This window comes from Hibiscus syriacus, unplaced genomic scaffold (genome assembly GCF_006381635.1).
Source record: "Hibiscus syriacus cultivar Baekdansim isolate YM2019G1 unplaced genomic scaffold, ASM638163v2 tig00111402_pilon, whole genome shotgun sequence".
NCBI classification, from domain to species: Eukaryota; Viridiplantae; Streptophyta; class Magnoliopsida; order Malvales; family Malvaceae; genus Hibiscus; species Hibiscus syriacus.
In genome coordinates this window covers 4,799,167-4,820,841 of record NW_024063082.1, presented here as the reverse complement: position 1 = coordinate 4,820,841, position 21,675 = coordinate 4,799,167, and the positions used below count along the sequence as shown (strand labels likewise).

General features: G+C 32.4%; 2 protein-coding genes across 3 annotated transcripts; both read left to right on the top strand.

Moving 5' to 3' along the window:
• The first annotated feature begins 10,177 nt into the window (after positions 1–10,177).
• Positions 10,178–15,055, top strand: LOC120162060 (WD repeat-containing protein 44-like). 2 transcript variants are annotated; one of them, XM_039172240.1, is made up of 8 exons: positions 10,178–10,970; positions 11,049–12,112; positions 12,949–13,039; positions 13,438–13,595; positions 13,677–13,728; positions 13,849–13,931; positions 14,078–14,171; positions 14,255–15,055. In XM_039172240.1, exons 1-8 carry the CDS (start codon positions 10,631–10,633, stop codon positions 14,851–14,853), a joined length of 2,481 nt encoding a protein of 826 aa, XP_039028171.1. In that variant the 5' UTR covers positions 10,178–10,630; the 3' UTR covers positions 14,854–15,055. The 2 variants fall into 2 exon arrangements, with proteins under 2 accessions (XP_039028171.1, XP_039028172.1); XM_039172241.1 differs by having other exon boundaries at positions 10,179–10,945; positions 14,255–15,054.
• Positions 15,056–16,074: 1,019 nt separating this feature from the next.
• On the top strand, positions 16,075–17,921 carry LOC120162284 (protochlorophyllide reductase, chloroplastic). The gene is made up of 5 exons (XM_039172454.1): positions 16,075–16,187; positions 16,267–16,365; positions 16,484–17,015; positions 17,113–17,471; positions 17,580–17,921. The coding sequence occupies exons 1-5, from the start codon at positions 16,134–16,136 to the stop codon at positions 17,733–17,735; spliced, it is 1,200 nt and encodes a 399-aa protein (XP_039028385.1). The 5' UTR covers positions 16,075–16,133; the 3' UTR covers positions 17,736–17,921.
• The last annotated feature ends 3,754 nt before the right edge of the window (positions 17,922–21,675 follow it).

Below are 21,675 nucleotides of genomic sequence, written 5' to 3'. Positions count from 1 at the left end.
GCAATGGCATGGACATAGACAAATTATTTAACGCACCATTGTTGATATCTATCTGCTTTTTAATCCACCCAATCTCGAGACGACACGTATCGACAATTCAGAAGGGTGTTTTAATCTTTCTACATGTTGCTACTACTAGGTTTTTTGTTCGCTGATTTCATGTACAACTGGTTGACAAAAGACATCCGGTAGTTGCCGAAGTTGATATATGTGAAAGTTGCTCTTGATATTTTGGATATCACACATAGGGATGGGCATGTGTCACCCGACCCGAAAATGTTATATCATTCACCCGATTCTACTTAAAAAATATATACCCTCCTCCGCCTAACCCGATTTTTTTAGATAAAATCCGAACTCAATTCTACACGACCCGAAATAATAATAAAAATATTATTTGTATTCAATAAAAACATTGATTTAATTGAAAAAAATATATATAGAGGGATATTATTGTAATTATTCCTAAAATATATAAGGTAAAATTATATTTTCGGGTCGGGTATTTTTCATCCTAAATCCGAATTCGACCCAACCGGAACATCACTTTAAAAAATCGACCCGACTCGAACCCAAATTAAAAAAAACCCGACCCGTCGGGTTCGGGTCACATGTCCATCCCTAATCACATAATTCATTTTCAATATATAAATTTATAAAATAAAACACATAAAATAATCATTAATTTTATTATAAAATATCCTTAAATATATTAAAATTTATTATTATTTTATAATATATAATGATTGTTTTATAACAATTCGACATATTTAATAATTATATTATAAAATTTAAAATTTGAGTAATTAAAAAATTATTTTAATATCACTCAATGACTATCTATATATCTTACCCAAATTTATATCATACATTAACTACGGGATGATGTTGCCACGTTCGATGAGCATAGATGATTATCGTTAATGTTGAGCACCATTAAATTAATTTATAAAACTTTAATATAAAGTACTAAACGGATAATCGTAAATTAATTAAAATTTTAAATGTAATTTAATTAAAATACAATATTTATAAAACATTGTCTTTAGGGTAAAATATACTATTAACCACCTAACTATTTATCCCTTTTACTGTAACCACCAATTTTTCAATTTTTTCAATTGGATCACTTAACTATTTAAATCTTTTCAATCAAGTCACCAACCGTTAAATATTAATAGAGGAGATGACGTGGTAGTTAATAAAATTTGTATAATTATACTTTTAGTCTTCATCACTTACACATTCTATTATTTTATCCCTAACTTTTATTTAATTTAATAAATTTAATCCTCAATCCAATTGTGACATGTGTCACTGTGTGATTAGATTTTTTAATATTTTTTATTTAATAAACTTTTCATCCAATTAAATAATATTACGTGTCACCAATTGAATGAATGAAAAATAAATTAAATCAATAACCAATACTGGTGGGGTTTGAACTTGGGGCACAAGTTGAAAAATTAAACACCCTAACCACTAAGCTAGACCACTAAAGTTGTCTAGTATACATAACATAATCTATATAATTTATAATATAATTAATGATAATAAATGACTTTATAAGGACTTAAACATGAAATAATTGAACAATATGAAAAATATAAAATCTATATAAACAAATATTATAATTGATTAATAAATGAATATGTTTTATTTATATTTTAAATCACATTTAATGTATAAATTAAAATAAAAGTGAATTTAATATGTTATAATTAAAATGTATCATTTTACATATTTTAAATCAATAGATTGTCTTAATTATTCTAATTTTATTGAACTGAAATGTATCATATCTTATATTTTAAAATATTATAGCGTCAATCGGATTCTAATCTTATTTAACAACTCTATATTAAAATAGACTAATTCAATAAAATCAAATTTCCCCTAAAATTTTCTTCAAATATATAATAAATAAGTAATAAAATATAAAATTCTTACTCTAATAGGGATATAAACAAGTCAATGCATAAGTTAAAATGTTTACTACGATAAGTCTCCTAACTATCATGAAAATTCTAAGTCAACGAAACACTTCGTTATATTTCAATTATAATATATTAAAATTATTTTTATTTTTATTTTTTCATTAAAATGATTTAAAATATAAATAAAATGCATTCACATTTTAATCAGTTATATTATTTGTGTGTGTTATATATATATATATATATATAATATTATCATATTATTCAATTATTCCATGTTGGAGTTATTATTATGTCATTTTCCCTTTTTTTATTGTCATTAACTATATATATCATGCCGCGATAGATTTTTTATTTGAATGGTGTAGCTTATTGGTTGAGGCGTTTGCTTTCTCTCTTCTTATGTCTTGGGTTTAAACCCCACTAATAGCGGTTATTGATTCAATTTATTTTTCATTCATTCATTTGGTGACATATGACACCATTTGATTGAATGGAAAATTTATTAAATTAAATAAAAATATTAAGAAAAAATCTAATCACATAGTGATATATGTCATCTGATCGATGATTAAATTTATTGAATTAATTAACAGTTAAGACCAAATTAATAGAATGTGTAAATAATGAGGATTAAATGTGTAATTATACAAATTTTTATTAACGGTCACATTATCTCCTCCATTAATATTTAATGACAAATGACTTGGTTGACAATATTTAAATAGTTAGGTGACTCTATTGAAAAAATTGAAAAATCGATAGTTAAAGTAAATGGCGTAAATAGTTAGGTGATCAATGGTATCGTTTACCCTAAAAATTAATGTTTTATAAATATTGTATTTTAATTAAAGTATAATTAAATTTTTAACTAATTTATAATTATACGTTTAGTATTTATAATTTATCATTTATAAATTAATTTAATTATACTCATCGTTAATAATGATCATCTATGCTTGACGCGAGTCACAAAATTTTCTAATAACTATTAACAGTTTATTGTATAAATCATTCGAAATTATCTATGGAAAGTGAATGACCACGGTGACGTTAAGTTAGGGTCCCCCCCCTATGCTGGATTGACGTGTGTGATCCCCACAGTGGTGGATCTACATGTATTGAAAAGTGGACATACATTTATTAAAATTAATTTTTATTCAAGTTAATCGTTTATTTTATTAGTAATGGCTACCTTAAATTTTAATTATACTTATTTCATTCAAAATTTTTATTTTAAATATATGTTCTTACCATTAAAAATATTTTTTAATTAATCACTTGATCTCGAAATGTGACAGACATAGACACATGGCGCACGGAGTGGGACCCACACAAGTGCTTTACTCTTTCAGATGTTATGCAAAATCCAACCACCCAAACAAAAGAAAAGGTCAGTTTTGGTGACTAATCCTTGGCCAGCACCACACCATCAATTCGAAGATTACAAGGAAATAAAATCAATCAAATCGGTGGCATTGCTTGTCATTTGTTGTTATCATTGTTTAGTAATAGTACGATCTGAAATTTATTCTAATTGATTATTGTATAATAGATATTGATATCGCGTTCAATTCTTATTACTTATGTATGATTTATTTTATAATCATCGGAAATTATCCTTTTATCGTTTTTATAACTTATTTAACGTCTATTCAAGTTATTATCTCGTTCACCATCAATATTAAAATTTGATACATATAAATTAACACATTTTAATAGTTAAAAAAGTTGTTATTTTTAGAGGTTATGAGTTCGAATATCAACGACTGTAAGGGTGATTAAGTGTTCATTGTCAAATGGTTCAGAGTATTTAAAACATATACTACTTTGTAATCAATTTTAGTTTAATAAAAAAATAATATATGTTTTTGAAAATGACTAAATTAATTTATTGGATAATCAACTTTAGCTTAATTTATATTTCATTGTTATTTGAAAGAAGGAAGAAGAAAATTCATATATTATATATTTATTGGCTAATCGAAACGTTAAATATATATTTTGATCAGAAAAATTTACACACTTCAAATAGCAATGAAATATAAATTAAATATTTATTTTATAATAAAACCCAAAATTATAATATCATTGTATTATGCATTTTTATTTCATTAATGGCTCTTAGGATATTGAAGTTATATCATTTAAAAATCTAATCCTATTTTGCTAGTAATATTTCTTCAGCTTATTGAATTAAAGTGATTAACAAAGAAAGCACAATCTCATACGGCTTAAACTCATCAATTCCTTATCTCCATACACTACGTTATATATAAGATGCATGAATCTAGTCTAATGAAGAAGAAAAAAATATAAAGGTATCTCATGGTGCAAGTAAGCAAGTAATGTTGGTTTACACGCTTAACTGCATTGCTAGTTACGTATAAGTATATTATACACATAATTAGTTATGTATTAAATACACATCTTATTTAATTTTTTTTAACTTGAATCCATCTAGTGACCCCAGTGGTAAAATGAAATATTATTCTCCTTAGAGGTCTTAGATTCGAGCAACTATGTATGTAGTGTGTGTGCATTGTCCATAGATTAAAAATGGTTATCCCTTATTCCCATATGTAATGGGGTAAGGGGGAGGTAAGATAGTAGGCTGCCCCCAACACTAGGTTGAGAGCAGCTTCCGTAGGAGACCTCCAAATTATGAAATACCCTCCATGAGACTCGATCCCACGACATCAAGGTTAAGAACCTTGTGCTCTACCAACTGAGCTGGATGGTCATATCCATTGTCCATAGATTAAGAAAGTTCTAAATATATGGTACATTGTAATCACGTTAGACTATTTAAATTAAATATTTCAAATGAAATTTCACTTTTATAAACAGGATTAAATTTACTACCATATATACACATAGATGTCATACTGTGAAATTAATATGAGGGTTTTATTTAAAATTTTAAACTTAAATCTCATGAATTTATTTTTTTATGAAAGAAAAGAAGTATTTGTTCATGGATGGAACTCAAGATTTGTGTCAATTCAATACTTGATATAAAATCATTTACCATTTCCTCAAAGTTTAATTGAATCCAATGAATTTAACGGATCAATTTGTAATTTAATACTTTCTAAAAATATTTTTCCATATATATTTTTATTGAAATTCCTGTATTCTTAGATGTAGTTATCAAGCCTTTCTTTTCATGATAGCTCCATTTGCTTTAGGAAGAAATAATATCTTTGAAAAAGTCCTTACTTGTTAGGTATTTTAACACGTTGTATTTCTTAATTTGGATAAAAATAAATCAGTGGGACTCATAAATGGTGAATAAAATGTAATTACATTATAAGCAATTATCTTTAGTTATCCGTTAACGGTGAGCAAAATGTAATTATACGTAATTTAATGAGACTCGTGTACAAATAGATATTATCTTGTACTTATCCCAAATGAATTAAAAAATGACTCATAAATAAAAAGTAAAAAAATAATTTATATTTTTAAGTGTTAAGTCTATGTGAGAATTTAAGAATTTAATGGAAGATACTATAATTTATATCTTGTACTTATCCCAAATGATTTTTGATGTGAAAAATAATGATACGAAACTTATAACTATTACTAGGTGAAATGATATGATTAAAGTAGCAAATAAGACGGTGGTGATTTCAAAATCCTTGTCCATGCAGATGGATAAGGGCTATGAAGATGGAACTGGAGGTGGAAACAATTCAGAACTAATGAATTCAATGGAGCACTTGTTAAGAGAAGAGAGAGCACAGATGAGAAGTTGTTAATGGTACAAGCAGGCAATGGTTTGTGAACAATCAACTGGATGAGATCATAGGCCTCAAAATGTTTGATGGAGATAATGCTTCTTCATTGACTGCCGCGTTTTCACACTGAGAAAAACAAGAATGATGTTTCCTTCCACGACTCTGATGATTCATGGTCCATCAATGGGAAAAGATCATCAACTTGATTCTGAGTTAAGGATCGGTGTAGGGATGGTTCCCGAGATCCAAGCTACTCAACAAGAAAATGGGAAATGCTCAAAACAAACAAAAGGCTGCTTCTGTATCATATGAACCAGGTGACTTTTACATGATGCCTGGACGTGATTCAGCCGAGGAAAATCCCCAACTCCCACTATGATTTATCTTTGTAATCCCGTTAAACGACTTCGGTAATTAAAAGGAGCATTGTTCACTGCAGAGGTCCGGGATTCAAGTATTTATATTTATAGAGTTTTTGCATTGTGATTAATGACTCTTATTAGACACTATATTGTAATATCATACTATTAAAAGAATATTATTTTTATAAATATTGTTGAACACTGATAATTTAAGAAAAATGAAAAATAATTGAATCGGACATCACATAGAATATGAGTGATACATTTCTAATGAACTAAAACCCAAGCCAATCTGAAGGCTCATTCTTCTCAATTTATACCTTACAGCCTACAGGCTCTGTATAGGAAGCAGCCTTATTGTGACTGAAATGGAAAAGCTAGCCTAAGCACAACCCCAAATTAGAGATTTCCATCTGAATTTTGTTGGACTACTCTCTAAATTTTTTATAAAAACTAAATTCGAGCTTAAACTCGAGTATAGATAATTGAGTCTGAAGTGAGTATGACATCTAAAATTTATTTTTTATTAGTTAAATGAATCTGATTAAATAATTTAAATAATCTAATTCTTATATTAAATCAAGTTAAAAAAATTCAAAAGTAACAACTTGATCAAATTCAAACAAAAATTATTTTGATCCAACTCGTGTTTTTACATCTTTTATCTCGGCTCGATTCGATTACAATTAAATTGCAAACATGTATTCGTCTTACTGGTAAAAAACACCAATCAATCACAAATCCCTGGTATTGTGGTACCATATGTTTCTCTGTGTTTCAGCCATTGTCAAGCCACCATGAAAGCTTCATGCTTTTAATCAGACGGCAAAGACTATATTCAAGAGATCATTTACCCAAAGACATGATTGTCTCAATTGGAATGAAACAATGGAATTTATCCCCTTTTGTTTCACCCTCCAACCATTGAATTTCGTTCACATTCAGATTCTGACAAGTTTTTTTTTTTATTTCTAACATCTTCAAGGCATGTCATAATTGACTAGTAATTGGAATGAAACAATGAAATATTTTAAAACTATTCGTTAACGTTATATAAAATAAACGATATTAAATCGAGCAAGCACTTATGGTCGACTGGTCAAGTTGTTCACTTTTGTTCTCTCATATTTTCTTAGATCATGAATTCTAGATTTTCTAGGAACACTCTCATTAATTCTTTCCCCTATAATCCCTCTCCCCTCCCCTCTAAGTAGGATTAAGATTAGATTTAAAATTTATAAAAAATAATAAACGATATCAAGTCAATGTTATGAGTGTGAAAGAACACAATGTTCGATGAATTGTTCGATTAGGATTAGATTTAGAATTTATCAAATAATAATAATAATAAATGATATCAAGTCAACATTACAAGTGTAAAAGAATACAATGTTCGATGAATTATTCGTGAACCGTTTGTTTATTAAGCTAAATAAACAAGTATGAACAATTTTTTAAAGTTCATTTAATAAACGAATGAACACGCACAGAGGTGTGTTCTGATTCTTTTATGTTCACGGACAAACTCGTTTACTTGGTTCCCTTTTTCTCTTTTACTTTTTGCATTTTAAATATTGATGAATGTATAGATTAAATTGGACACATGATTCTTTTATGCTTAAGGACTTGTGACATAATTTCACATTCTAAGGAACTTAAAGATTGGTGGTGTAATTTCACCATTTTTCTCTGGGTTGCAAATAAAATAATAAATATAGACAAACAAAAACATTGACGAACATGTTGGTGAATAAAATAAACAAATGAACACAGACACAATATTACAAATTTAAATAAATACAAAACAATATAAAGCCTTTAAAAATAAATAAATGAGTAAAAACACAACCTCAATCGTTCAAACTCAATTCATTTATACCTAATCAACATAAAGTACATTTTATATCGGCAACTTTGACTTTTCTAAAAGATTGATGATCTAAAAATGAAATTAACTAAAAGTTGAAATAATATAAGATATAGAAATTAAGGAATAAACTCATTATTATGTTTTAATTTAATCTATACATAATTTATATTCATATGATATCTTCATATAGAACATAAAATTATAGGGACAGTAAATATGAATTAATATAAACCCACTAGCTTAATTAATTGAGACGATGATTGCTACATTATGATTGAAAGACACCAAATATTGAGTATGAGATTATGAAATTTCAATAATTTTAATTATATGCTAAAGCATGTTAAATATTCAATTCTTTTATTTTGCAAGTTGTAAAATAATTAGGTTTCAAAAGTCAATTTTATTTTCCATGGACAAAATGTAAAAAGAATAAGGGGGAAAAGGTGATGGAAAACAATTTAAATTAATGCATGAATTGCGGATTCAACTTGGAATTTTTGTTTCAAGTTATAAATCTATATTCATTATGGGCATCTGAATATATATAAAATGCAATTTTTTTTGCTTTACACGTATTATGATTGTTGGATGAACGGAAATAAAAAGTTAAGATTAACTCTTTATTTTTTTCAATAAATATTTTATTATTTTCTATTGTTAATTTCAACTATCTATTAATACTCATCCACCAATAATAAATCTGTATAAAATTAAAAAAAATATCAAAATAATATATACGTATATTATTTTTGGGGGTTTATCAAAGCATAGAAAATGACCTTTCATAGTTTTATTGTTTGTACCACATGAATGTATCATAAAAAACTCACCTAATATCCACATCTTAGCTTACCATAAAAGCAAAAGGGCAAACATCGAGACCCAACAAATATATTAAAAAACAATTTCATAAAATTCGTTACAAGGATGGACCGAAAAGAAAAGAGTGAGGGTAATTTTTCCTTAAAAGATTTAAATTAATATATTTTTAGATATTTTTTATATTTCTAATTGATAATTTATTTTTTTATCTAAATTCACTCATAATGAAGATCTTGCGTCCGTCCCTAATATAATACCTTTCAAATATTAAAACATGATATAACATGATTGTAGACATAGGAATACGGAGTGAAACTAAAGATGAGCATAAGATTTTATATAAATAAATATAAATTTAAAAATGATATTAAAAATTTAAGAAATATGAAATTATATAATTAATAAAAAAATAAAAACTTTAAATTATATAAAAATATATATTTTTTAAAAATGTGAATACACCCCAACATCGCTCGATTCATCGAGACTCAGAATGGTAAGGAAAAAGTAAATAAAATGAGGTTGAATTTAAGCCGTAGATGGTGACATTCAGCAGTAGACTGGGCTGGAAAACATGTGCGGGGATTAAAGACGAACAAAGGGGACTATTCACATAGTTTACCCTGTTTTTTTTTCAATGACTTATAAGATTATTTTATCTTAAATAATTTTACTATTTATATTTAAACTTTCAATTCTTAATTATAAGCTGGAATTCTAATTTTTTAAATTAAAATTTAAAATATAAATCATAATCCTTTAAATACAATTTGTAATTATAAAATGTGTGGATAATATGTTCAAATGTCCAATTTTAAACTTTTGATTTTTTAAAAATTAATTTTGGGTAAATTAATCTATTAACTATATTTGAATACATAAAATTTAAAATTAATTTGAGTATTGTGTTCAAATTTTCTAATTAACAAAATGTTAACGTGTTAAGAAATGAACTTTTTAATAAAATTGAATCTTTTGAAATAAATAAATAAATGGTCGATTAAGTTTTAACTTAATTGGCATCGTTAATATAAACATCGTTATTAGAATATTTAAAAGATCATAATTTTAAATATATATTTTTTGGTATATAATTTTAAATGTACTTAAATGTAATTCTTCGTAAATGTTAAATTATATTTACGATTTAAATTCGTATTTGTCGAATTTAATATTAAAAAATAATATTTAATTTTTAAGTTATCAGCAGCACATAAACCAAACCTTTAACTAAATCATATAAAATATTAAATGTATAAAAAAGATTTCGTAATTATTTTTTAAGAATTTATTTCCAAATTATTTGAAGGAATAGTATATATATTTGCAATAGATAGGTGGATCCTCCAACTTTCACCTTTAACCTTTGAATAGCCAAACCCCAAAAAAACCGAAAGCCAACAAAATAAAATCTATCTGACTTCGTTTCTCCCACACAAAGACATCACCAACCCCCAACTTTGCTTCCCCTATTTTCCCTCAAACCCATTTCCCTCCCCTTTTGGCTTTGGATCTGAGTTCTCTCTCTCTCTCTTTTCTTTCCCTCCAAAAACTGTTTTCTCCCTCGTTTACTTTGATCCAACCAAACCCATACGTTCGTTTTTTATGATTGTATGTTTCAGAATTGAAATGGGAATGCTCATAAAGAAAGCATGAGCAAGAACCCAATTGGTAGCAAGAACAGCAAGTTAAACCACGGCGATTTGACTCCAGAGGAGCAAGGAAAAGAGCAACGAAGAGGAGGGGAAGTAGTTGAAGTAAACGAGGAAGACGAAGAAGAAGAGTGTTTTTACGAATCCTTTGACCGCATTGCCGCTTCTAATTCTTGTTCTTCTTCGAACTCAACTTCTCCTTCTTCTGACTCGGATTCTGATCCAATTACCCGTTCGAACAATGCCGACCACCCATTTCCCGTCCCTAACTTTCCCAAAGTTGTTTCCCAGTTCGACATCTGGATCTCTGAACCCGCCTCCGTTTGAGAAAGAAGGACCCGTTTGCTACGTGAAATGGGGCTCAGCCGCCACCCGGGTCTTTCCCCGGATAAGACCCGGGTCAGAAACGGACGTCGGTGTGGGACGGGAAGTGGGTGGTTGTGGTACTTCTGGAGGGGAGTTTGGAAGAAGATCAATTTCATCGATTCGGTTGGTAAACAAAGAGTTCGAAGAGCAAGATCGTGGAGGAGAAGAGGAGACCAGTTCTTCTGCAATTGTGCGATCGAAATCAGATGGTGATTGTAATGATGCTGCCGTTTCTTCCTCGCCTTTACCCCTTTCTTCTAATTCATCTTCTTCGATTCTTTCTTTCGGTTCAGGTAGTGTAAATAATAATTACATTAGTGAATGCAATCAAAGTAATGCCGCTGCTGTTAACTTGAGACTCTGCGAAAGTAATGGATCTAAGCCACCCACGGGGCGGATTAGCAAGAGTTTCAATGGGGGACTTGGCTTTAAATCATTTGATGACGGGGAGGCTGTTGTGGTGGACGATGAGATGGATTGCAGCGAACAAGTGTGCACCATTAAGAACCTTGATAATGGGGAACAGTTTGTGGTGAATGAGGTTAGAGAAGATGGGATGTGGAACAAGTTAAAGGAAGTTGGGACAGGCAGACAGTTGACAATGGAGGAATTCCAGGTTTTTGTCGGGCATTCTCTGATCGTTCAAGAGTTAATGAGAAGGCAGAATGTGGAAGAGGGTAATAAAGATAATGCCGATTCGATTGTCAATAGTGGGGGTGTCGGTGTCTCAAAGTTGAAGAAGAAAGGGGGATGGTTTAAGAGTATAAAGAGCGTTGCTAATAGCGTGAAGGGTAATAAGGAAAGGCGAAGCAGCGACGAGAGGGATAACTCATCAGATAAGGGCGGGAGGAGATCAAGTTCCGCCACTGATGATAGCCAGGATGTTTCATTTCATGGGCAGGAGAGAGTGAGGGTAAAACAGTATGGGAAACCATGTAAAGAGCTCACTGCTCTTTTCAAGAGTCAAGAGATACAGGCGCATACAGGGTCTATTTGGAGTATTAAATTCAGTTTGGATGGCAAATACCTCGCCAGTGCAGGCGAGGATTATGTAATTCATGTATGGAAGGTTGTTGAATCAGAGAGGAAAGGTGATTTGTTGATGGAAAAGCAAGAAGATGGGAATTTGAGCTTTTTGCTTGTGGCTAATGGATTGTTGGAACAGACTCTGTCATCACCAAGTTCTGATCTCCATCCTGAGAAGAAGAGAAGAGGAAGGTCATCGATAAGCCGGAAATCGATGAGCCTAGACCACATTGTGGTGCCAGATACTGTATTTGCGCTCACAGATAAGCCTATTTGTTCTTTTATAGGACATTTGGATGACGTGCTTGACCTCTCATGGTCCAAGTCTCAGGTTAGTCACCAGACTGTATCAATATAGTTTGATTTTCAGGTTTCTAGGAAGTAATGTTATTGGGAAGAACTTTATTTAGTGTTTCCGTTGTCAGCCTTTAGAAGCCTTATAAACTAAATCTCTGGTGTCATTGTAGTTGTCTATTTACTTGGATTTAGTTTTTCAGTTAATAGATGTGTTGGTTTTTCTTATACCAAACATTTATCGTATAGTTTCATGCTGGCTCAAGGTAAACAAAGAAATGCATTTTTGTTCTTTTCGGATCTCCAGCTCTGTGAGATGGATTTTCAGATCAAGTTTCTTGGACTGAAAAAACTTAGTAGCTTGATCCGAGAACTCTATCTTCTACTTTCAATGTGAACAGAGTTGAAAACCCAGGCATCTGCTTGTAATGCACTTAATCAGCAGTTATATGTGAACATAACTGGTTGAAATACATGTGAATTTCACAAATTATGAAATTTATTGCCATCCTGCTTGAGTTATTGTTTTTTATGCTTCTATGATACCTTCTTCCTTGTTACCAGTTCATGGTTAAGGTTCCTGTTGACACCGTAATATACCTTGTGGGCTCTTTTAGATCGTCTTAGGACCATGTTAGAATTTGCATCCATAATAAATGGTTAGAAATGTTTTTGGTTCTACCACCACAAGTTTTTATAAACCATTCTGAACGTTCATGACATTAACTGAAATTGAATTCATTAAAAGGCCTTCAAATTTTAAACAATGCTGAAGTGACGCATCCATGTATTCCTTTTATATTTGTAGCAAGCTTCTCGAAGAGGTCGTTGTTCGATCACTTTTTAAGATTTTTTTCTATTTTTTCTTTTCAGCAATTGCTCTCATCTTCAATGGACAAAACAGTTAGGCTTTGGGATTTGACTAGCAAGAGTTGTTTGAGAATATTTTCACACAGTGATTATGGTAAGTAAATCACTGTTTAACTTCGGATTTTAACCTCATAATGTCCCCGTTAAGAACATCACTAAATTGTAGTCTTTTTTTTGGATAAATAGTTAGAATACATAAGAGCAGCAAATGACTTAAGATTTACTTTTGTCCTCCATAGTTGTAATATCAACCTTTGCATCAACCCAAAAAAACTTGAGACTCTTGAGGAGCTAAATCTTTAGTGTAATTTTGTGCGCCTTAGAATGTGCACAGAGTTCAATCATGTTAAGTGTGTTTTGTTGTTGGTTCAATTAAAATTGTAATTCAAAGATCCAACATAAAGAAATATATAATTAGCCTTTTCTTGTCTCTTGAAATTGACTTATGTATTACTGATCATGCTTTATTCTTGTGGATCTGCCTCGACACAGTAACTTGCATCCAGTTTAACCCGGTTGATGATAAATACTTCATTAGTGGATCCTTAGATGCTAAAGTTCGCATATGGAGCATTCCTGATTGTAAAGTTGTTGATTGGAATGATCTGCATGAAATGGTCACCGCTGCTTGTTTTACACCGGATGGCCAGGTTGGGAATGGTCAATTACAAGTTTGTTCTATATAATATATAATGAATAAGAAGCTCATGAAACTTCTATTTACTTTGAAGGGTGCACTAGTTGGCTCGTACAAAGGAAGCTGCCGTTTATACAATGCTTCCGGTACATGTTTATGAATTCTCTCTCCCTCTCTCTCTCTCTCTCTCTATCGTCTGTACTTGTGCTTTATTTTATGGATGACTCACCCAAGAAGTTTCCTGCATTCATGCATCTTTTCTCCAGAGAACAAGTTGCTACAGAAAAGTCAAATTAATTTGCAGAATAAAAAGAAGAAATCTCATCAAAGGAAAATTACAGGTTTCCAGGTAATCCCATGCCCCTGCTGGCTGCTGCTTGAAATTCTATGTTAAATATTGAAGGCATATTTCTTACTTTGAACCCTTTTTTTTAATGTGTTTTGCTACCTTGTGTTCACTTTATACTTCCCCCTGCTGGTTACTTTCTCAAACAGTTTGCACCCGGAAGTTCATCAGAAGTACTCGTCACATCTGCAGATTCACGAATTCGGGTTGTTGATGGTTCTGATCTGATTCACAAGTTTAAAGGTAATTCTTCATATGATATAAATATGTGCATGAGATTCTGGAATTATGCTGATTCCACTGATGTTGTTGACTATATGTGACAGGATTTCGGAACACAAACAGCCAAATCTCTGCTAATGTTACGGCAAATGGAAAATATGTTGTCTGTGCTAGTGAGGACTCTTATGTTTACGTGTGGAAACACGAAGTAGAATCAAGGCCTGCCAGAAATAAAGGAGTCACCGAGACACGCTCTTATGAACATTTTCACTGTAAAGATGTATCAGTTGCCATCCCTTGGCCAGGCATCGGTGACACTTGGGGACTGAGAGATACACAATTGAACGATCAGAATTGCTTCGATGACAATGCCGATGAAGTTTCAACAGCCAATCATCCTCCTACACCTATTGAGGAATATAGTGGAAATGAGGGTTCATTATCAGCATCCGAGTGCACCAATATCCCTCTCCATGGAACCATTTCAAGCGCCACCAATAGCTACTTCTTTGACAGAGTGTCAGCTACATGGCCGGAGGAAAAACTACTTACATCAACACGGACCTGGAACAGCCCCAAGGCAAGTATGGACATATCTGGGGTTAACCCAAACATGTCAGCCTGGGGTATGGTGATTGTAACTGCTGGGCTTAGAGGTGAGATTAGAACTTTCCAAAATTTCGGATTGCCAATTCGAATTTAATTGGGTAAGGAACCTCAAGGGTGGTGGGAAATGAGTTTGATCATATGTGAGTACAATCCATTTCTCTCCACCTTTGTGTACAGAGAGATATCGGTTGAGATTTGTAATATTAGCCACTTTCATTTCTTTGTTTGTGGCTATGCTCACGAATGTTGGGCAAAATATAGATTATTTTGACAGAAAAAGGAAGAAACTACGCCCTGAATTTAGATTCCGACGAATTTCCGATGTCAGAAATTGTAGAGTTTGAGTTGAGGCGGAAAGCCTATTGAGTTGGAAATGAAATTCTTTCACTACATACTATCCTTCATGAGAGATTTAAGCTTTTTCTTTTATTGTTATTTTCCAAGCCTAACGAAGGTGAAGCAAATATCCAAAATAACCATGCATCATAGCATCGTATCTACGTGAGTATTTAAATTTGTTTGATAAAAAATTATGATTAGGGATGGTAACAAGATGAATTTTTTTTATTAATCTGACCCTACATGAGTATCCTATTTTTTCTAATTTTATATTTGAATTCGATCTGATTTGAATTTAAAGATGAAAATTTGCATTCAATTCGATTTAGTTTGACACATATACACACATATATAAACTACTTTATTAGATAAAATAAATGTTTAATTAAAAAAATATATAGAGAATGCATTATAGTAAATATCTCTAATTACAGAGAAAAAGATATTTTTATCATTTCATATTAGGTTATATAAAATTTAAACTCAATTTGATTTATTCTCACCATGTATAGCATCTGACCTTACTCGACTTGAATATAATATTAAAAAAAATAAATTTATTAAAACAAATCAAATCAAAACTTATCAAATTCAAATTAGATTATCATTCAACAAAAACATATATGAAACTACAATATGATACAAATATACATAATTACAATATGAAACTACCGCAATCTGAAAAATTCAACATCACCCTAATCCATTACACTGTATCTCCCCCCAGTAGATACCATTGTCCACTCCCTGTCCCTTTCAATCCTCTCATAAAACCAGACCCATTAGTTGGGCCCCATGCTTTTACCAGGAGAAAGAAAATATATTTAAAAAATATCATTGGAAATCCAAAACTCAAACCCTCATTGGCTACACACCTGGAATTGATATGGCATATACATGACCCTGCTAATTATCTTATCCTTCCATTAACTTTTCCTTTTCCTTTTCTTTTTCTTCCCACCTTATATATATGCCACCATTAAAAGCTGTTTGACACACTGCTTCCCTTTGGGAGTCTACAGTTCAAAGTTGTTAATGGCTCTACAGACAGCTGCTTTGGTTCCAGCTACTTTCTCTCTGCCTAAAGAGGTTTGTCTTCAAGTTTTGTACCCATTAATTAGGTTCCTTTTTTTATGTTTTAATGGCGGGGTTTTGATTGTTTTTACAGGGAAAATTTAGTGCATCTTTCAAGGATACAACTTTCTTTGGAGTTTCACTTTCCGACAGTGTCAAAGCTGATTTCAGTTGTTCTGCATTAAGATGCAAGGTTTCATATGTTGTTTTTTTGTCCACAATCAAACATTGAAGTTACATGTTTCATATATTGTTTGTTTATGTTGTTTTTTTTTTTTGGTGAAATTTGAGGATCTTATGTTTCATTGTAGAGGGAATTCAACCAAAGAACTGGAGCTGTGAGAGCCCAAACGACGGCTACTGAAGCTCCTGCCAACACCAGATCCGCCGTGGATGGCAAGAAAACTCTGAGAAAGGGTAGTGTTATCATAACCGGTGCCTCCTCTGGGTTGGGTTTAGCCACCGCTAAGGCCTTGGCTGAAACTGGGAAATGGCATATTATCATGGCTTGCAGGGACTTTCTCAAGGCCGAGAGAGCAGCAAAGTCTGCTGGCATGTCTAAAGAAAACTACACCATTATGCACTTAGACCTTGCCTCGTTGGACAGCGTCCGGCAATTCGTCGATCGTTACAAGCAATCAGGGAGGCCTCTTGATGTTCTTGTTTGCAATGCTGCTGTTTACCAGCCAACTGCCAAGGAACCCTCTTTCACTGCTGAAGGATTTGAGCTTAGTGTGGGAACTAACCATCTTGGTCACTTCCTTCTTTCCCGGTTATTGCTCGATGACCTGAAGCAATCCGATTATCCGTCGAAGCGTCTCATTATTGTCGGTTCGATTACAGGTAAATTATTTCCAATGTATTCGAAATGATCATGTTACAAAAGACTGTTATATAGATGTACTAACTTGGGGTTGTTTTTTTTGCTACAATGAATCAGGAAACACGAATACCTTGGCTGGAAATGTACCTCCCAAGGCCAACCTTGGGGATCTAAGGGGACTTGCAGGGGGACTAAATGGGCTGAATAGCTCAACCATGATCGATGGTGGAGAATTCGACGGTGCCAAGGCATACAAGGATAGCAAAGTCTGCAATATGCTCACTATGCAAGAATTCCACAGGCGGTTCCACGAGGAAACCGGCATCACATTCACTTCCCTTTACCCGGGCTGCATAGCTACCACCGGCTTGTTCAGGGAGCACATTCCGTTGTTCCGACTCCTCTTCCCTCCATTCCAGAAGTACATCACCAAGGGCTTCGTCTCCGAGGAGGAAGCCGGAAAAAGACTAGCTCAGGTATAAACAAAGACCAACATAATGAACATTCAGTAGCAGAACTTGTATAAAGCATCGAGTGTTGTTTTATGTCTCGTCAATCAACACAACTATACTGCTTTGATGTAGGTCGTGAGCGAGCCGAGCTTGACGAAATCGGGTGTGTACTGGAGCTGGAACAAGAATTCGGCTTCATTCGAGAACCAGCTGTCTCAGGAAGCGAGTGATGAGGAGAAAGCACGCAAAATATGGGAGCTGAGTGAGAAACTGGTGGGGCTGGCCTAAGTTAGAGCCTTGAGACGCTTGCCACTTTGATGTTTCCTTCTATTGGCAAAGCGTCTGATCTAAATATCTAATTGATTGAATGGAGTGCTGCTGTAAAACCTTCTTCTTTTGTAGATTGTAGGTGAATGCCATTTGTCAGTATGATGATGCGCAAAGCAAAAAATAATAAGTTGCCAATTTCCTTGAGCAGTTCTTCGTGTTTTTAATCAACAGCAAAATAACATTCATAAAATTTATTTTTCGATTGTTATTTCAATCCAACATTTTTGTTCTTTATATGTAAGCTTATGTAGATTTTGCTCAAGCTACATTGCTCTTAATGTGGCACACAATTGAAGAAAGATATCAAGCATTCCCCTTCTCCATTCAACTCTGCCTTTACCTGGTTGATTCGAAACGGATAACATCTTCTTAAACTTGAATTGAATTAAATTGAAAGAATATACTTTCTGAAAATTTTTGTTGATAATATTAACGCGACCCAATCCAACCTGATAAAGACGATAACTTTACCTTTTTTTATCTTTGGTTCTTGAAAAGGAAAAAGCTCTCTCTTCTTTCCTTGGGATTATAATACAACTTATTAACATAAGACTAAAAAAATGACACATTGATTATAACAAAATATTTTACCAATTAATTAGTTAAAATAACTTTTTTTATTGTAACCAAAATTATTACAAATGAAGTATATAACTTTTCCGATTGTAAAATTTAAATTTATCATAATGTAACATTTTTAGTTCTAACTGAAAATGTTATAAATTTAATTTTTACTTTGAAATTGAGTATTATAGGTGTCTATGATGTTCCATCTCTTGCTTGTTTACCGAATCTCAAGACTCTTCATTTTGTATATTATTTTTTAAATTGTCTAGAGTGATTATAAGATAGTATATGCTCATAATTTTTCTTAACCATTAATAATGTATACACACTCTACATATAAAGTTGATTGAACTCAAGACTTGAAGCTTAGAAAGATAAAAACACCATTTCCAGCGGTTCTATCATAGCCGTTCAGCTCATTGACGTGAGGAAGATGGCCGTCCATGTACTTGTTGTGGTGGTCATCGTTGTGATGTTCCAGGAGGAACCTGTGACCCAAAGTGAAGCTTAAAGATAAAAAACACCGACAGAGTAAAGACTGCAAATTTTGTTACTGACACCATCTTTGTGTGTCTTCTCTTTCGATGCTCAATCAAACCAATGGTCATCAATACATTTTATAGGCTCAATCAATCCAACAGAAAGGCGGGAAAAAGCTAATTGTGTTCTGTTCGTTAAATCCGGAAGCATTGATTGCATGATGACTTGTTTTCCCAGCAACGCCAATCTTAAACACAGCCGTCTTTTACACCTCAAGCCTGCTCATCAGATTCAAGCATTGCGTATGTATCTTGGATCGGGTAATGAATTATCTTAAACACTTAGATATGCGAATAAACCAACGTTCAAGTTTTAGGGTTTAAGGTTAATTTATAAATTTTATCCTTTCAAAACTATTTAGTTTAGGTTAAGTTGTATACACAACTTTACTAATAATATGAGTTTATCGAGTGTATTCAATGGTAAAAGAAAATGTTATTCTTCTTAAAGAATTTGAGTTCAAGTGATTGCGTCTACATCATTATTAATAGACTAAAAAATTATAATAAGATATTATCTAATAATCACCCAAAACTATTACTTTTAAATAAGATTGTATAATTTTTGTAACCCAATCAATTGCTTGTACTTCCGTATGTTTTTTTTAATAGTATAGAGTGATTATAATATAATATATGTTCAGAATCTTTCTTAGCTATTGAATACACACACTTGTAGATGCAACTGCTTGAACCTAATACCACGATAATAATACTTTTTTTAACCATTGAGACCACTCCCACCTATCTCTTTAAATCCAAAGAAATAATTACATATTCACCTAATGATATTTCATAATTATCCTTTTATCTTTAAAAAAATCATGTGTAACAAGAGAGTCAATCACTACTCCAAATAATAGATACTTTTTTTTGAATTGAATTGAAAGAAACTTAAAACAGGAAGCTAAATATAAGCAGGGTCTTCTTGTTGAGCTGCATTTGCTTCCAGGTAAAGGAGGTCTGTAATCTCATCTGGTGGAGACTCAAAGTGAACCATACGAAAGTGCTGCCACTGGGCAAGCTTGGCCAATTTGTCTGCGATCATGTTCCTATTTCTTGGAACCCACTGGATTCTTGTCTCCCATGCCCGTTGACGCAGGTTTACAATAACACGAACTAAAGAAATATGACTAACAGACCTTCCGCGCCGTCTTCCAGAAGCTTAATTGCCTGGTTACAGTCAGATTGGATCCAAAGTTTCGGAATGCCAAGGTTCCATGCGATAAGCATCCCCTCATTGATGCTCCAAAGCTCCGCTTGTAGGATCGATGTTATCCCTACATTTTTGGTAAAACCTGCAACCCAAACACCGTTAGAGTTACAGAGGACTCCACCAATCGAACCCCGTCCATCAATGGTACTCACGGCACCATCTGCGTTTAAACAAGACCAGTCGGGAGGGGGGCGGAGCCATGAAGAGCTTGTCACACGCAGGCTAGGATCTCCGGTTGGGGTGGCTATCATAACATCTAGCCCAGCTATAACTACGGCTAATAACCACCTCAGCTTGAGAGACTACACCGTTGAAAACATATTCATTTCTCTGTTTCCAGATTTGCCAAATAAGTGCAGAAAATAGGGAAGTCCAGGAAGGGTCACCATCATTCAGAGGCTGCTGAACATTGATATTCTGCACGATCCAAGGGTGCAGCTCGACAGTAAAGAAGCTTTTTTTTTTTTTTTTTTTTTGAAAATAACAGTAAAGAAGCTGGAGTGGGCAATCGGGGGAACTACACGCAGCCATAAGGTACGGCTTCGAGGGCAATCAAATGAGTCGAAAAAAGGCCCAATAACATTTTTTTCCCAAACAAACTTATAAAAAATTCATAAATCATTGAGTGGTCTCATAAAAAAATGTTATTCTTTTAAAAAAAATTAAATTCGAACAACGTTTATGAAATATGTGTACAATATAATTTATTTTTAAAATATACTACTTTGTAATAATTCTAAACTATTTAAAAATTATTTTTTATTAACTTAGGATTATTACAGGGTAAAATTATTATAGCCTATAGTGTTGAGACCTCTTGAAATAACAATGGTACTTTAACCAGATACTAAAAAAAACATGTAACAAGAGGGTTAATCTCTACTACAAATAATAGATTTTTTGGATTTCAGCCCATCTTTATGAAATTTAAATTGGGCCTCTGACCTTTTTGTAAGAATTCATTTCATAAATTTTCCTTTTTAAAATTTTATTTTCTATAATATATGTGAAAAAAATATAAATTAAACATAGATTTATAGGAATTCATACGAGTTAATATAACATAATGCTTGGATTGGCGGTGCCCTTAATACTGGCCTTTTCCACTATGCTTGGTTACAATTTTACAGCAACCCTCAATGCCAATAAGCAAAAGGTGATATTAAGAACCTGGAAGACGCATGAGAGCAATGGACTACAGATGTTCCAGCAACCAGTATTTTCTTAGGACTTCCTGCATCACCCAAGGCAGCCGGTAGCGGCTTTATCACGGTGTCGGATCTTTCTTGACAAGTACTTCTAGGTTCGGAAAAGCATGATGGTGTGATGCTATGGTCGAAATACTATGATGATCAAAGTGAATACAGCTCTGCCAATAAGAAATGTGTAGCAGAAGCTTGTGTCCTTGATGAACTTTTGTTTATGTTCCAGATTCATGATTTTCTCTCTCATATATGTATGTGACAAAAATAAGATTGAAAGCAAGATACAAGGAAAATGAGAGCAGCATTTATGAAGCTCATGTACAACAATAAAAGAATAAATAAACAAAAAAATTTCAAGACAAATTTGTGCC

Bases quoted from the DNA above. Each gene is read 5' to 3' on its own strand.
- LOC120162284 (XM_039172454.1), top strand. From the start codon at position 16,134: ATGGCTCTACAGACAGCTGCTTTGGTTCCAGCTACTTTCTCTCTGCCT. The intron at 16,188-16,266 runs GTTTGTCTTCAA...TTGTTTTTACAG, and splicing joins CTTTCTCTCTGCCTAAAGAG to GGAAAATTTAGTGCATCTTT. The intron at 16,366-16,483 runs GTTTCATATGTT...GTTTCATTGTAG, and splicing joins GTTCTGCATTAAGATGCAAG to AGGGAATTCAACCAAAGAAC.
- LOC120162060 (XM_039172240.1), top strand. From the start codon at position 10,631: ATGCCGACCACCCATTTCCCGTCCCTAACTTTCCCAAAGTTGTTTCCC. The intron at 10,971-11,048 runs GTAATGATGCTG...CTTTCGGTTCAG, and splicing joins ATCGAAATCAGATGGTGATT to GTAGTGTAAATAATAATTAC. The intron at 13,729-13,848 runs GTACATGTTTAT...TCTTTTCTCCAG, and splicing joins CCGTTTATACAATGCTTCCG to AGAACAAGTTGCTACAGAAA.